Raw genomic sequence first — 17,376 nt, forward strand, 5'->3', positions numbered from 1 at the left:
TTCCTAATGCCTTAGAAGGAAAGGCCGAGTCACGGGAGGCTGCCCACATTTCCTAGAAAGTAGGGGAAGAAGCACGGAAACGACAAGTGGTGTTTACATTCTACATCGCTCTTCCTTTCCAGGTTGGGTTTGGGACTGAAGCTGTACTGATACAGGGATCAGGAAGCTGCTACAGCTCAGCTTAATGCCCTCAGCTCTCAGGAGCGGCCAGCAGCCTCATGACAGGAACGCAAAGGTGACAGAGGAAAAGAGTGATGGCTGGGCTGCTAAGTGGCATCAGAGGAGACATCACATGCTGTAAGGATACATTTCGGTGCTATAAGCCTGCAAGGGCAGGGCTGTGTCTTTTCTCACTGTTTGTTCCCCAGCACCTAGAACACTGCATGCCTGTAACAGGCCCCCAATAAAAGCTTTGTGAATAAACAAATGAATTGAGAACACATGAATGACTGAGCTTCCTCCTTTGAGGACTCTCATCACCAGCTGCTTCATTAAATGTAACCCCTGAGCTGCCAGGAATGAAGCCTCTGCTGGTTCCTGTAATAACTGTTTAGGGGCAAGAAAGGCAGAGAAGGGGCAAAACTAGGTAGAGAGAGCATTATTCTGGACTGTGTCCTCTAAAAACAGAGCAGAAAGGAAAAGAAATGTACAAAGGTGAGAATATTTAGAAGTATACCCCTTACCTCCCCAGGAGCAAGACCAGAAATAAAGCAGACAGAGATGTAGAGTAGCCAAAGCTCAAGCAAGAGAGCTGAGGCCTTCCTCTCAGAGGAAAAGGAGCCTGGGCCCTCAGTGGGTACCATCACTGGAGTACCACAGGCACCACGCTCAGGATTTTTGGTAGCAACTGTGCTGGCTTAGTCACTTTTATTGTGCTAAAGAGAGCCTACTGGGCTTCCCTGGTGGTGCAGTGGTTGAGAGTCCGCCTGCCGATGCAGGGGACACGGGTTCGTGCCCCGGTCCGGGAAGATCCCACATGCTGCAGAGTGGCTGGGCCCGTGAGCCATGGCCGCTGAGCCTGAGCGTCCAGAGCCTGTGCTCCGCAACGGGAGAGGCCACAACAGTGAGAGGCCCGCGTACCGCAAAACAAACAAAAAAACAAACAAACAAAAAAAAGAGAGCCTACTGCCCATGCTGCATCCCCCATTACCTCCCCGCCATGTGACCCTTACTACTTCATGAGGTCACCCCTGGATGTGAACTTGATTTACTCTCTGAGTTGTGGGATTTTTGAGTGATTTTAATGTCTGTGTATATATGTGATCTGTTACCTACAATGACCATTGTAGCTCTTTCTTTCTTAACTGCTATAATTAACTTCTCTCTGTATGAAGCCCAAATCTTCCTCCCTGTCACTGTCCTCTGTTGGGCCTGGCTCAGCCTGGTTTCTCTGTCCTGTACCCAGTTACCAGCTGCCAGGTCAAAGATCCCCCAGTTCCTTCGGTGGCCCCTCCCAGGACCCTGCATGCAGATTACCCTCCTCCAAACACTGTGTCTTCGGGTGTGGGGTCAGATCATGCACAGTCTCCCAGGAGAGACCTGAGAGACCTGCCCTTGGTGGCCTTCTGTCACCTAGCTCAAGTGACAGTATGTCCCTGACTGATCAACAGCACAGCATTTCCAGCCACCTGCAGTTTGGCAGTTAAGGACCACAGGCTGGCTAACGCATCACATCTAGCTTGTCCAGGGGCTCCAGGCCCAGGGGGGTCCACTGGAGCCTGGGGCCTCTCTGGGGCCAGAGCTCACCTTCTGAGCCTTTAGCTCCTTGGTGAGCATCAGAACCTGCTGCTCCAAGGCCAGCACTTTCTCCTGGGCGGTTCGGTTCCGTGTGAGTCCTTCGGTGAAGAGCGGGAAGGTGTTGCTCTGGCGCTTGGCTTTCTGAATGAGATTGGCGGTCAGAGAGGACTTGGGTGTAGGCTTTGGAGAATCCGCTGGATCTTTTCCTGCTCAAGAGGAGGAACACAGAGGTTGTGATCAGTGGCTTCAGCAGTTCTCAAACTTGGGCTTGCTGCAGAAGCACCTGGAAGGCTTGGTAAAATGCAGATTGGGGGAACTTCCCTGGTGGCGCAGTGGTTAAGAATCTGCCTGCTAATGCAGGGGACACGGGTTCGAGCCCTGGTCCAGGAAGATCCCACATGCCACGGAGCAACTAAGCCCATGCGCCACAACTACTGAGCCTGCGTGCCACAACCACCAAAGCCCACACACCTAGAGCCCATGCTCCGCAACAAGAGAAGCCACTGCAATGAGAAGCCCTCACACCGCAATGAAGAGTAGCCCCTGTTCGCCGCAATTAGAGAAAGCCCGCGTGCAGCAATGAAGACCCAATGCAGCCAAAAATAAAATAAATATATAAATATATAAATTTATTTTAAAAAATATTTTTAAAAAGTGCAGTTTGGGGATCCTACTCCCAGAGCTTTCCATTCCATAGGCCTGGGGCACAGCTTGAGAATTTGTATTTTTAAATGTTCCTAGGTGGTGCTGATACAGCTTGTGCAGGGATCATACTCTGAGAACCACTGGACTATATAAACACTGTTTACACTGTGCCGGGTCATCCAGCCCATCCTCTACCCTCTGTTCCCTATTCTCTCTGTTCCCTACCTTCCAATCTCAACCTGCATGGGTTACCTCCTACTGCCCCACTAGTGTTTGCCAGGTGGCCATCTCCTCAGGCACGGGCCCAGGCAGGATGTATTTTTTCTTATTTCAGGATCTCACCTCCAGGCTCTGGGCGATTTTCAAGGCACACAGATCTGTCCATTGATAGGAGCACAAAATATCTGTACTCTGTATACTTGCCCCAGTGAGTAATGTAAACTCTCATTTGATTCTAATTACAAGCTAAATTAGGAGACATATCTCCCACAGCTCAATGTCTCAAGGCTGTATCCTTTTATTTCCAGTAGAGCCTGGGTCAGCAACCAATGGCCCACAGACCAAATCGGGCGGCCTGCTTTTGTAAATAAAGTTTTATCGGAATACAGCCATGCCCATTTATTTGTGCATTGTCTGTACTGCTTTCACTCCACAAAGGCAGAGTTGAGTACTTGCAACAGAGACTGTATGGCCCACAATGCCTCAAATATTTACTATCTGGCCCTTTACAGAAAATGTTGACTGGTGCTAAATTTTCTTTCTTTCTTTTTTTTTTTTAAAATAAATTTATTTATTTATTTATTTTTGGCTGCGTTGGGTCTTCGTTGCTGTGCACGGGCTTCCTCTAGTTGAGGCGAGCGGTGGCTACTCTTCGTTGTGGTGCACGGACTTCTCATTGCGGTGGCTTCTCTTGTTGCGGAGCACAGGCTCTAGGCGCGCAGGCTTCAGTAGTTGTGGCATGCGGGCTCAGCAGTTGTGGCTCGCGGGCTCTAGAGCACAGGCTCAGTAGTTGTGGCGCATGGGCTTAGTTGCTCCATGGCATGTGGGATCTTCCCAGACCAGAGCTGAACCCGTGTCCCCTGTATTGGTAGGTGGATTCTTAACCACTGCGCCACCAGGGAAGTCCCTAAATTTTATTCTTAAATCCAATGTTAGAGAATCACTCACCCAGACCGCCTTGTCCTGCCCTACCCTCAGCCTGTGCTTTAGGGCTCTGCCATCAGCCTGCATCAAGGGACATGTAATGGCCTGATTATATGGTCAAGAGACTCTGAGAATTTTGATCACAGGGCACATACACATTATGTCCGTTATGAGGCCCCAACATAAATTCTTCTCAGCTCTCAGGGCCAGCTTTGCTTCTTTCAAGAAAATATGTGTTTATAGTCTTATGGACACCGGAAGTAACCTAACCACTTGCATTTCCCTCTTTGCCTTGGCTGCTGAGAAGCTCAGAGCCACATTTGCTGCCCACCTTTGGTACACTGCAGGATTTTTTCTTGAGCCTATCTAAATTTCCTAACTCAAATTACTCATTTATCTTCCCCCTGATATACATTGCAGTAAGTCATACCCAGTTCTTTTGGGACTATGATATTAAAAATAAGGATGTGGTATGAGATCCCAGGGGAGGGGACAGGCAAGGCTTCCAGGACAAGCTGAATGACTTAGCAACTTTCTTCTGGGGACCAGGCCAAGAGCCAACCAAATAGTATTGAGCAGACAAAAAACTACTCTAGTAGGTGACAGGAACCAGAAACTCCTTGGCCTTGTTGAGTACAAGAACAGAACGGTCTTGTTCCAGGCTTAAAAGAAATCTGGTCGAGCCAGGTACAAAGCAGCCTGCAGAGCTCAGAGGAATGCAATGCTTCTTTTTCTTCCCTGCCACAGGATCTAAGAGAGCAGGGAGACTCCCTGGAGCCCTGCAGGCTACTGTACACCAACCCTGAGGGCAGGCAGGGTAGGATCACTGTGCCCATCTTATAGTTGGGAAAAACGGAGGCCTAAGACAGTGGTTTTCAATCAGCACCCTAGGATTTCATGGGATCGCCTCAAGGGCTGGCTGGGAAGGGAAGAGGGTGGGGTGGGAGGGGCTGAGGGGGAGCCTGGACTCCCAACCCTGCCTCAACTCTGCTTTTATTTGCTTTGTGTATCAGATTTTGTTTATGGGGACAAGGTTTCATGGCAATAAAGAGGCTGTTTGCAAAGTCACTGACTCAGAAAAGAGGCTTCAGGCAGGAATATGGGGCCAGACTGTTTGATCTGAATCCTATTCTGTTACTCACTGTGCAGCTGTGAGCGAGTCACTCCTCACATCCGTTCCCAGTTCCCTCAGTTATTAAATGAGAACAGTATTTACCGCTCAGGTTGTTGTAAAGACTAAACAGGTTAATGCACGTAAAGCGTTTCGTGCATGTGGATGAAACTTGAAAAGATTCTGCTGAGTAAAAGACACCAATCACAGAAGACTACATATTGTAGATTCCATTTATATGCAATGTCCAGAACAGGCAAATCTAAAGAGGCAGAAAGTAGATTAGTGGTTGCCTAGAGGTAGAGACTGGGACTGATGGCTGAGGGGTATGGGGTTTCTTCTGGGGGTAATACAAATGTTTTAAATTTGATTATGGTGATGGCTGCACAACTCTGTGAAGATACTGAAAGCCACTGAATTATATGTTTCAAAGGAGTGAACTGTATGCTATGTGAATTGTATCAGAATGAAACTGTTACCAAAAAAAAAAAAAAAAAAAAAAGGCTTAGAGTAGCCCTGGCACAAAGTACCTGCTACATGTAAGTGCTAGTTCTATTATTATTATTGATTAGATACAGTACTGATCTCTTGGGCTATTCATCGTGATCTGTGGGGCCTCATCAGGCACTGCTCCAAAGCGGTGCTTTTTCTAGAGTAATTTCTACACAGCCCAGGGGTCCTCTCTACCATAAGACCCCTCAGTGCTGCCTTAGCCAGTTTTCTCCCAACTGTTTCTACATAGTTAAAACATGTTTTAAGGGCATTTATGCTAATTTCAAAGATGTCAAACACCCCTGATGGTATGGGTCCTAATATTTTGTAAAAGAAATAAAGTGCCATGTCACAGAGGGGATGAATACCTTGAGGTCATTTGTTCTGCTTCTTCAGGTAGATCTGATTTTAATCATCCCAGAAAAGCATTTTTATATCCTTTCCTTACAAATTTTTTTAAAAAAAGGAAGAAAGAAAAAGCAACAGATATTTTCCCTTATTACTTCAAGAATCATTGCTTGGTGTTTCAGTTTGGGAAGATGAAAAGCGTTCTGGAAATGGATGGTAGTGATGGTTACACAAGAACGTGAATGTACCTAATGTCACTGAATTATATACTTAAAATTGGTTAAAGTGGTAAATTTTGTTATGTATTTTTACCACAAGTTAAAAAAAAAAAAGGAAAGAAAGAAAGAAAGGAGGGAGGGAGGGAGGGAGGAAGGAAAGAAAAAAAGAGAGAAAGAGAGAAAGAAAGAAAGAATGAATCATTACTACCAGACCCATGGAAGCCCAGGAGGAGTGACCTGGAGAGTTGAATCTTTGACACACAAAAGCACGGATGTTTGTTTACGGGGAGGAGAGAAGGCACCCACTTAGTCTCTGAAGGCAGCCCAGACCCAGGCAGAGGCTCACCTGGGGCGCTGAGGTCAGGAGGCGAGGGCTGCTCCTCCCTCTGAGGCTCCTCGCTCGGTGAAGAATCTTCTCCTGAGGGTCTGTGGCCTGTTCCTTGGGTTTGCTTGTTGCCCCGGATGTTGTACATTGTGTTTCTGAAAGGAAAATAGAGGATCATGGGGCTGACAGCCCTGCTATCTTGCCCACTACCCTTCCCGCTGCCACTGCTGGCGCTCAGGCCGCATCTCCACCCCAGTCATGACTTGCTCAGTCTGCCTGACTGCAGGCACCCTGCAGGAAGCAACCCATCTGAGCCTCTCCCATCACCCTTACCCTTCTCCTTTCCATTTTTCATCATGCGGATCACCTTTGATATGCAGTATTCCTTGTAAACAATACAAGCTTGACTCCTCTGCCTCCAACCCCACTGCTAGAATATAAGCTCCATGAGGGCAGGGGCATTTGTCTTGCTTTATTCACTGAAATGGATTTGCCAAACTAACTTTCCCGAAACCTTCACCTGGTCTTATAACCACCTGGCTTAAAAATCACCAGTGGTTCCCTACTTCTGCTGAGAAAAGTTCCAAACACCTCCTGGCCTCTTGCTCCCCTTGCTTTCTTACCCTGCTCAGACCTGTTCTCTCTGTAGCCTTCACTGATCACCTCACAGCCTCCAAGGAGCTTATTGCACTTCATGCATGGGTCACTCTTTGACCAAGTACTTGTCTAGACTGAGTAGTGGTGTCTTTTCTTCAAGAACTGGGCACTAACCTACCTGCATGCCTACTGGCACCTGGCACTGGGTCACATGTGCCCAGCGTACAGACTCAATAGATGTTTGTTTTGCAGGAAGGAACTAGGTAGCACCAAAGGCTGGCCTGGCACCACAGGCCACAGAGAAGTTCATGAGTTGGATGAAAAGGCAGTTCAATTGAGTTTGTTTTCCCTTTGCAAAGGTATAAAAGTCGACATATTCCAAAACTAATAACAAGGAAGAAAAAATGACCAAAGAGTTCACTAGGTCAGTGTTTTTCAAACTGCAGGATGTGAGCCATTGGTAGACTGTAAAATCAGTTTAGTATCACGACCAGCATTTTAAAAAAATGGAATAGAAAATATCAGAATGCACCCCACTTAGAAAGGATTAAAATTTTGTGAATTACATATATGTGTATTGAGCCATATAATAAGATGTATTTCTTACTGGTCAACAGTTTGAAAAACACTGCAGGAGGAGGTCAATTATCTAAAGGGCAGCAATAGCGTGGCCAGAAAACAAAAGGCTGAAAAAGTCTGTAGACTTGTGATGGAGTCCTGGCTTTGCGCTATCATCCCTCCATACGATGTATACGTCTAGCAATATGGTGGACAAAATATCTGAAAAACCCTTGTTCCACAAACATCTACCTAGATGTTAGATAAATGCAAAACATATTTCAAAAGTATTTAGCTGAATTCTCAGAAAAGGAAGGGAAAATCCCTAGGGACTAAACACAAAAAAGGAGTTGAAACTCAAGTGGGAAGTAAAGAGGAAGATGCATATATAGATTAAATTACTTTTCAACAAATACTTACCCCTTCCCTTCCACCTCCGCAGGAGCAGAGTACATCCCCCTCCTCCTTTTGATTTTGGGCACAGCCATGTGATTTGCTTTCGCCAAAGGGATGTTGGCAGATATAATGTAAATATAGGCTTAAAATGTGCTTGCATGTAGGGCTTGCCCTCTTGAGGAACATGCCTCATAGCTGCTGGTCCATGGAATGTGAGAAATATGTGGAGGAAACCTAGATCTTCCCAACGGCTTGGAGCCAAGACCAGGTGAACCTAGCCTGTATCACGTGAACCCAGATGTGCAGGAAATGAATGTTTATTATTATATGACACTGAATTTTGAAGTGTTTGTTTGCAGCATTATTATTGTGAAAGTTGGCGAGGACACGAGTTTGTCCAGGGATCAACTGCTTTTTTTAAATTGAGATATAATTGACATGTAATATTATATTAGTTTCAAGTGTACAACATATTGATTTAATACATATACTTATTGCAAAAGGATCACCACAGTAAGTCTAGCTAACACCTATCACCACCCATAGTTACATTTATTTTTTCTTGTGATCAGAAATAAACTGTTGATACCAGAAACCTAGAACCTTGGTTGCAAAGGAGGAAAGAAAACAAGGTTTTGGACCCATGCAAAGTATGAAGTTAAAACTGAAATTCTTACATAAAGCTGAGATTCATGAAGGTCCATGCCCTCTGTGAAGTTAGAAAAAGAAGCCTGCTGGCAAAATTAATATAAGGAGAGTCTAGGTGAAGGCTCTGGGTGTTCAAAACATTACCTTTGTGTGGTTTTGGTTATCAGGATAATATTGGCCTTATAGAATGAATTGGGAAATGCTCTTTCCTCTTTTTTTGTGGGGGGTGGTAGTACAGTTTGTGAAGAATTGGTATTTATTCTTTAATGTTTGGTAGACTTCACCAGTGAAGTTATCTGGTCCTAGGTTTTTGTGTGTGTGCATGTGTGTGTGTTGGTGGGGTGGGGTGTAATTTTTTGATAACTAATTCAATCTCTTTACTTGCTACAGGTCTATTTAGATTTTCTATTTCTTCTTGAGTCAGTTTCAGTAATTTGTCTTTCTAGGAATTTGTCCATTTCATCTAAGTTATCTAATTTATTAGCGTAGAATTGTTCATGGTATTCCCTTATAAACCTTTTTATTTCTGTAAGGTTGGTAGTAACGTCCCCTCTCTTGTTCCTGATTTTAGTCACTTGAGTCTGCTTTCTTTTCCTGGTCTTTCTAGATAAATGTTTGTCAACTTTGTTAATCTTTTCAAAGAACTATCATTTGATCTTAAGCTTGTTTTTAAAACAAAATGCAGTTTTTTGGTATAGTTGGGTCTCGAATAGGAAAAGAGTGAGATTGTACTTCAATGGAGAGTACAGATGACTGATGGAAGGTAAAATTAATCAATTAAATTTAGAACAGAGAAGAAATTAGAACTCAGCACTCCTGACACCTGACCTTAAATAAGGAGCCCTGGCTCCTTGGGCTAGTCATTTCCTCTTCTTAGTTCTTACTTTACCCATCTAAAGATAAAAGGGTGGTGGTCATATTAGTATGAATGATGACCATGAGAGGCACTATTTACTGAGTACCACTCTGTGCTGCGTCTTTCTGAGCCCCATTACATGGATCTCACACACCACAGGCCACATGATTTGGCAAGGACCCTGGGGCACATCCCTACGGCCAGGGGCACTGGCTGGGTGGGGTGACCATCACTGTTGCCCATACTTCCCCTTGTCCAGGGGCTGCAGCCTCCCCAATATGTCTAGGGCCTCACAAGCAGTCACCCCTGGGGTGTGGGAAGGCATAGAAACCCCAACTTCAGGGCAACAAAGATCATTCTAAGCCCTAGCACACGTCTCCTCTGAGGATGGGCAGCTCACTAACTACCGTCACAGCCCAGGTGGCCATTACCCAGCCAAACTACTGTGCTTGGAAGAGGCATCTCCGTTTCATAAATGTATTGACTTTGCTTGGAGCAGTTCATGGATCATCTTCTGTGTAGGTTTAGCTCTAGGTCTGAAAGGCCTGGTCAGCGTGGGAGTAGTGGTCACAAGGACTTGTTCTGGAAGGATAGATAACCTTGGGCAGGACATTTATCCTCTCTGAGCCTGGATTTTCCCAGCTGCAATGGGATGAGGAACATATCCACAACAAACAATGACTGGGCCCTTGCATGGGCCAGGTCTAAGATAAACCCTAGGAATTCAACTCATCTAATCTTCACCCACATGCATTTAACTCTTTTACTCCTCACAACAGTCCAATGAAGTAAGCACTATTATAACCTCCACTGCACAGTGAGAACTTTGATTTGGAAAGGATAGGTAACCAAAGCCAAAGAACGAGTAAATGGTGGGGCTGAGCAATAGACTTGGATGTCTAATCCATGGTCTGAGAACTTAACCATTAGATACCACTTCACAGGCTTGTCCAGACATCTTGTTGAGAGTGTAAAGCACCTAGCACAGTGTCCTTCCTCAAGTATGACCTGGGCTCATGGCAGACCCAAGAGCAAGCACCAAGACCCACCAGGGAAAGGGGGTGCAGGAGACAAGGGCAACCCTGGTCTTTCCGGGGCTGTCAGCAGCCAGGGCACTTGGAAAACCGTCTCACATTTTCTGCGGTTTATGACACATAACTGACTGATCCTCGGAAACTTCCTTCCTTTCTTGGTCTCTGCAGGTTCTCGGTTCTGCTTCTGTTGTTTGGTGGCCATCATTAGGCAAGAACCTGGCTTAATCTTGGTGAGACCGCCCTGGACACACACTGGCTGGGTGGCTGGCCTTCTCAGGTCCCCTGTCCCCACAGCAGGCTCCCCATGTACCCAGTGCCCTCCAGCTCCTCCCAAGGGAAGATCCCCTGCAGGGCGCCGTCCTTGTCCTCTCACCCTGGGGGGCTCAACCAGGTCCCATACCCCCCAAGTCTCTCTCTCTGGCTCAGATCTCTCTCCTGAGTTCTAGGCCTTTCCATCCAAATGTCTGTGGGGTAGTTCCATCTCTAGCCAGCAGACCCTAAAGGACACTCATCATATTTTCCCTAAAACCTGCTTCTCTCCTGAGAACGGCATCACTCCCCTGTTAGTTACCCAAGCAAATTCAAACACTGAGGCCGACAGAGAGAAATGCTTCGCTTGAGTCACACGAGGCGGGGGCTCTAATCTAAGTTCAGGGAGCAATCTATTCTGCTTTCTAAGAGGTCCCAGTTTGTCTGAAGTCCACACAGAAAATAACCACCTAAACAGGATCAGCGTTAGGTACAGTCTGAATTCCCAAAAGCTTCCATCCCTTCAATTAGAGCAACAATAGTAGCAGCAGAATAATATTTAAGTGCTTACTGATCCCCAAGCACAGTTCTAAAGCAGTTTACATGTATTAACCCATTTATAACCCCCCTGCCCCACCCCAAACACACACACACTAATCTTGTAAGGCAAATACTGTTGTATTTATATGTACGAATAATTTAAGTGAAGCACAGAGAAATCAAACAACTTGCCAAGGGCAGAACAGCCCATGACTGGTGGAGCCAGGATACAAATGCAAGCAGTTTGGCCCCAAAGCTCAGGCCATAGTGCTATCTTCTTATGAACTATTTAAAACAAAGCCTGCCGGTGGGAAATATAAATTGTATATAACACACATTATTAGATGAAAAAGAAGCTGATGTAATCGACATACAGTAAATTACACATGTGAAATGTGAATAATTTGATGCATTTGACATATGTAGACATTTGTGAAGCCACCACTCCATTACATTGAATATGATCTCAATTATGCATATATGTATATAGAAAATATGAGGAAAGTGATGCTAAGAACGCTTGTCTGGGTGAAAGGACTATGGGTAATTTTAAATTTATACCTTTCTAGATGTTTCTAACTTCCTACAAAGAATGTGTACTACTTTAAAAATCAGAACAAATGTAGTATTTTAAAGTAATGATGTAATGAATTGAAAATAAAGCCCCTAACCCCCAACCCAAGTCCACCTCCCTGCAGGGGAGTCACACCAGATCACTGTAAGCTCCAAAGAAGGTGCTGCCTGCAGCCTGGCAGGCCCCTCAGCTCCACCGCACTTACTGTATTTCAGTTCCCAGGTGCTTGAGGGAGATATTCTGAAGGGCCAAGGGCATAGCAGGGACCGGCTGCAAGGCAGCTGCCATGCCCACAAGGCCAGTGGGCGTTTTCACGGGACACAGGAACTCCTCTAGCTCCGCCTCCTCTTGCTCTGGGGAACAAAGAAAAGGAAAATCATTCACGCTGGGGCTGGGGTCCGGTCACTGCACTTAGAAAGACTAGACAGGGTGGAGACTGGAGAGGTGGGGCAGCCGTCTCCAGACAGCTAATCCAGGGCCTGCCAGCTTGCTCAGGGCTCCAGGAATGTCTTTCTGGGGAAGGTTTCACAGGGGCCCTGGGTCCAGGAGGGTGAAGGCTTGCTGCGGGACGAGAAGGGCTTCAGAGGAGAAGCCTACACCACAGCTTCCTGTGTCTCCCTGCAGCGTCCTCAGGAGACAGGCGCCTGGTCATTGTGGGGCAACCATGCCCACAGCAGGGGCTGGCCCAGAAGAGGCCCGCTGAGTGTGCTGAACCAAAGCCATTCTTCTGATAACCTGGTTCTTCTGATTTCCGGACACTCAGGAATTCTGTCTTTGGGGGCGTTTCTTGTTGCTTCTAGACTGAGGCGGATCCGGCAACCGTGTCAGCTCAGGCTGCAGTTTCCCGCACAGCCAGGGCTGTTGGCTCTCCCGCAGATGGGAGGGGAGGGTGAGTAGAAGTGCAGAAGCAAAAGCAAACAAACCCTTCCCCAAAGAAAGTCCTTACAAGCATAAAACACCCAGAAGGTTCTCTGGGAAAATTACAGATGAGTATCATAAACCATAAAAAGGAGCATTTACTATGACAGTAACAGTGTGCAGGTACACATATAATAATCATTATTAGGACAGTTCTCACACACTGAACACTCACTATGTACCCGGCATTTTGCTCAGGGCTTTACATTCCTTTCCTCATTAATGATAAAATTCAATGTATTCGCTCACACATTCACTCAACAAATATCCAATGTGCATGGCAGGGTACCAGATACTTGGGACACAGGTGACAAAGGCATGGCCCCCACCCTTGAGGGCTAGGGGGCAGAGGCTGACAAGGACGCTGTGACTAGAACACAATGTAACCATCTGCAAAAAGTGTTGAGGGCTCACAGAGTCCAGCAGGCAAAGTCCCGGAAGGCTTCCAAGAGGAGACTGGCAAAAGGAGGAGGTGGCAGTGGAGCTTGGCCATAGAGAGTAAGCAGGAATTCACCAGGCAAAGAGGGGGCAGGGATGCCTCTGGTACTGCTGAAGTGCACAGCAAGAGGCGGGCACTGGGGGAGCAGGCAGAGGTGAGATGAGGAAGGATGAGGCCTGAGTCTGGTGCTAAAAAGCTGGGACTGGGCCTGGGACATGGAGGGTGGCCACGGAAGCGGGGTGGGGCTCAGGCGCTCATTTGAGAAAGCTGGCTCGGGTTACAGTGAAGAGGTTGGGTCTGAGGTGGCAGGCTGGGACATGGGGACACTGGAGAGGAGACTGCTGTGGTTTTCTAGCTAAGAGTTGAGGCCTGACCCAAGGCAATAGCAGCGAGGGCCTAGATCTGACATGTAGGCCAGAGGGTAGACATGGCCAGCCCAGGTGGCTGGACTGGCTATCTGAGATCCAGGAAGGGGCAACTAGGTAAATGAAGCCCATTTACTCAGGGAAGGAAAAGTGGGGAGAAGGGTAAGGGCAGATGAGCTCAGTCTGTAAAGCATCCGGGTACCAGGGTCTAGGAGGTGTCCGGTCACAGGTCCTGCCCTCGCCCATTGGGCTTCCCTGTCAACTGAGGGTGAGGCATGTTAGACACACTGCAGCTCGGTGGGTGGTCTGTCTCAACTGTGAAACCTGCTGGTCACAGTGCTGGCTGCAGCATGGGGGTAGGGGGGTATGAGCTCCCGGACTCCTCCATGCTGGGATGTTTTAGGATTTGGGATCACGTGGGCCACCTGGCGGGGGTGAAGCTTCTGCCCACGGCAACACTGGGGATAAGATCACGGATCTATTCAACTCACAGCACAAAAGCATTTATGTAAGAAGCAACAACAACAACTGCATTTTCTCATTAACCTTCCTCACAGCAACTCTGTGAAAGTTTCATTTCTTGAGATCTTTCCATAATTGTCATCATCATAATAGTAACTGACATCTACTGAGCTCTGACAATGTGCAGGCATTGTTCCAACCCTTTAAGGTGTAAGGACTCATTTAATCCTCATAATAACCCTAAGGAGTAGGTATTCTTTATTAACCTCATTTTACAGGGAAGGAAACTGAAGCTCAGAAAGGTTAAGCAACTTGCCTAAGACTGCACAGGATTAGGATCTGAGCCCAGCCAGCCTGGCCTCAGAGCCCGTATTCTTGCCCTTGATGCTATACTGTTGCCCTAGCTCATCCTGAGTCACATCCCTGGCTCTCCACTTCTTTAGCAGAGGGGTCCTCCCACTCACTCCCAAAAGGAGGGTAAAGGCTTGGTCACCAAGAGCCCCGGGTGTGTGGGCAGGAGGCAAGCCCATTGGGTACCTAGCTCGAGGCGCAGGGCGGGCCCATTCCCAGCCAGGGCAGCGTCAGGGACGGCGGGAGGTGCAGGCGGGCTGTTGTGGAACTCCCAGCGCTTCATCTGCAGCTGCTGAAGCCAGTATAGCATCGCTTGCTTGGTGGCGGCCTGAGAAGCACAAGCGTTAGTTGGCAAGGCCCTGTGCCCGCATGGTGGCACTGGGTGTGGGATGCAGGAAGGTCATGGGAGGCTTGGCAACTCTCTCCTTCCCAGAAAAAAAAAAATTGTCACTGTAGGTGACACCTCTGAAACACCACATGCTTTTTGGCAACAGAAGATAATTGGGCTCTGATCTCCCACTCAGAGGTTCCTTAACCTTTCTGGGACTCAGTTTTCTCATCTGTCCTATGGTGATGATAACACTCATTTCATAGGGTGGTTATGAGGGTGAAATGAAGTAAGGAAAGTAAAGTAACCAGCATAGTTCCTGACATGCAGTAGGTGCTCAAAATGTGCTCACTGGATAAAATATTTTGGAGGTGTTAAGAGAGAGGGAGAGAGCTTTGAAATTCTGACCTGGCTGGGGCCCTAGTAGCATCATTACCTCCCTGTGTGACATCTCAGTGTCCTAGCTGACTTTGTGGAATAGGGAGAATCTCTCCTGTTTTGGGGATGATGTGATTGGGGACTGGAAAGCATACAACATTGTGGCACCCTCCAGGCAGCCCACATGAGGTATGGTTGGTGCTGGTCGTTAGTCTCCCAGCACTGGATGGTCCACATACCTACTCTCCACATCCATGATGTTGCCGGATCCTCCACTGGGGAGGCAGGGCGGGAGTGATCGGCCCCCTCCATAGATGGAGAAACTAAGGCTTTGAGGTCGTCCAGGCAGGTGGTGGCAGAGCTGGTCCCAGAACCCGGGTCTCCCACTTCTAGACCAGAGATTTGTTGCAATTTACGGCCGGGAGATTGTGACTTACATAGAGAAAGCCTAGGATCGGTTGGGCTGCAGAAGCTGGGTAGGTGCTGGGAGTGGATGGTGAGCCTCACAGAGCTGCCCACAATCAAGGCCATGCGAGAACGTCAGCAGGCAACCAGGGCAAGCCCCCTTCTCAAGAGGACCACGGTGAGGTGTGCACAAGGCTGGGGACTCCCTGAAAGAGGCCCTCGGCCTGTCATGGAGATATCATATCAGATAAAATGATGCCCACCATTCTTCTCTTTCTATATACTTTCCCCGAGAGACCTCAGCCCCTCTCAGGGCTTCACCATGACCTTGTGCTGACAAGCTCCAGCCCATACCCGAACAACCCATTTTATTAATTCATTGGACAGGTGTATGTTGAGCATCTACTATACGTGTCAGGGACTGTGGAAGGCACTGGTGAGCCCACACACACAGCCCTATCCTCTTGGAACTTAAGAGTCTACTGAGGGGGACATATAACTGTATATCCTGCGGTTTCCTCATCCTGGGTTCCCTGCTGTCAGTGACTGCCCCAACCAGGCAGTCAGCCAGTTACACAAGCCACCCCTGACCCCTCCCTCACATCCTTAGCCGCCCCCATTTGTCTCCCTCCCCACTGCTACAGCTCTAGCTCGGCCGTCATTCTCTCCTGACCACTTCCTGACGGACTCCCGAACCACAGCCTTGCCTTTTCCTAACTTGTTCTCTACCCAAAAGCCAGATTGACCTTTCTCAACTTTTTCATCTCACAGTGCTTCCTTGCTTAAGGCTCTGACAATTTCCCCACAGCCCATAAGACAAAGTCCAAGCTCCCTGGCCTGCCAAATGCCCTGCCCTCGGGCCTCTGCTCTTCCACTCCATCTTGTGGGCCCCTGTATACCCCAGGCTCCTGGGATTTGCCTGGACATTCCAGGCTGTACCATGTTTTCCTATGTTTACTCATGGGGCTCTCTTGGCCTGGAATATCCTTCTCCCTCTTGTCTGCTTGTAGAAAACCGATTTTCTCTTTCAAGCGTCAAGGTGTGGTTGCCCCCTTCCCACCCCACCCCCACTCTGGCCCATGAGGCCCTCTCTGGATAGCCCCACCTACTCAGTGGAACAGACGCTTCCTGTCACGGCACCTTTCTGGTATAGACTTATCATACTGTCCCTACAGAACATTTTACTGCGCATGCCAGTCTCCCTGTCCGTCTCTCACAAGACCTTAAGTGGTTTGAGCCCCAGGGGGCAGGTCTGATTTTTGTGCCACACCCCAGCGCCTAGCACAGTGCCAGGCACACACACGGGTCAATGGAATAGTAAAAGGCACGTGTTAGCGACCCTGTAGACAGCATTCAATGTGTGGGAGCAGACACATGACCCATAAGCCAAGTAACCCTAAAATGCCTGCCCTCCTGGCCTGGAATTCCTAATTTGCATTATTTTTGCTGATCCCCCCCCACCCCCCAGCCTGGTCACTAGCCTGGCCCAGACAGTAAAGTGGAACTAAAGCTGTGGGCTATATCCAGGGGGCTCAAGAGATGCCCAGTGGGCTGCAAGTAGGGGTGGAGGTGTGGGAAGACAGGGTGGGGGTCAGGGAGGTGGCAGTCTTCTGGCACACTCTCCTCTGCTGAGTGTGAATTCCAGAACTCTTAGCCCACATCTGTCTTTCCAGTTAAGTTCTAGGGCACTTCCTCTTGACATGACATGAACTTTCTGACCTTGGTTCTATTACTATGTGTGTTCATTCAACAAATAATTATTGAGGACCCACTAGATGCCAGGCTGTATTCTAGGCACTGAGATTAATTCAGCAACTTGTAGGTGCTTGTGATGTGCCAGGTGCTTACACACCCTGTTATAAATCTCACAAACTATCTAGGTACTAAGAGGTTAACTTGCCCAGAGTCACACAGCTAGTAAGTAGCTGATGTAGAATTTGAATCCAAGCCTGTCTGATTTCAAAGCACATGGCCTTTGCACTGCTTCAGGCTTTCTCAGTTAAATATGATAATAAAACAAAACCTACTGATGAGAAAACAGGTTTAGACGTGCATCAATGAACAATCTAGGTTGATCAGTGAAACCTAAGTATTTATCTCCCAATCTCTGCCAACGTTTTCTCAGCATTCATTCCCCTTGGCCACAACATCAAGAAAAGTAATTCAGGATCCGGGCCTTCGAGAGGATGGCAAAGCTCATCTTGACTATACTTCAGCCCCAAGTAAGAAAGTTAAGGGAACAGCATTGTTAGCCACACC

At 47.6% G+C, this 17,376-nt stretch overlaps 1 protein-coding gene across 2 annotated transcripts in view; it reads right to left on the reverse strand.

Annotated features, from left to right (window-relative positions):
• Positions 1-17,376, reverse strand: part of TBC1D2 (TBC1 domain family member 2) — a 42,744-nt gene that overhangs the window by 24,057 nt on the left and 1,311 nt on the right. For both annotated transcript variants that reach the window (XR_002648320.3, XM_022600049.3), the window contains exons 2-5: positions 14,193-14,334; positions 11,677-11,824; positions 6,041-6,174; positions 1,747-1,943 (exon numbers count right to left, since the gene is read on the reverse strand). Coding sequence is in view for 1 of the 2 variants with exons in the window: in XM_022600049.3 (XP_022455757.1) it covers positions 1,747-1,943; positions 6,041-6,174; positions 11,677-11,824; positions 14,193-14,334 (621 nt within the window). In the remaining variant the exon portion in view is untranslated. The remainder of the gene's footprint in view (positions 1-1,746; positions 1,944-6,040; positions 6,175-11,676; positions 11,825-14,192; positions 14,335-17,376) is intronic.

This window comes from Delphinapterus leucas, chromosome 6 (assembly GCF_059928025.1).
Source record: "Delphinapterus leucas isolate spDelLeu-1000000601 "Yukka" chromosome 6, BTC_Dleu_Yukka2, whole genome shotgun sequence".
Classification (NCBI taxonomy): Eukaryota; Metazoa; Chordata; class Mammalia; order Artiodactyla; family Monodontidae; genus Delphinapterus; species Delphinapterus leucas.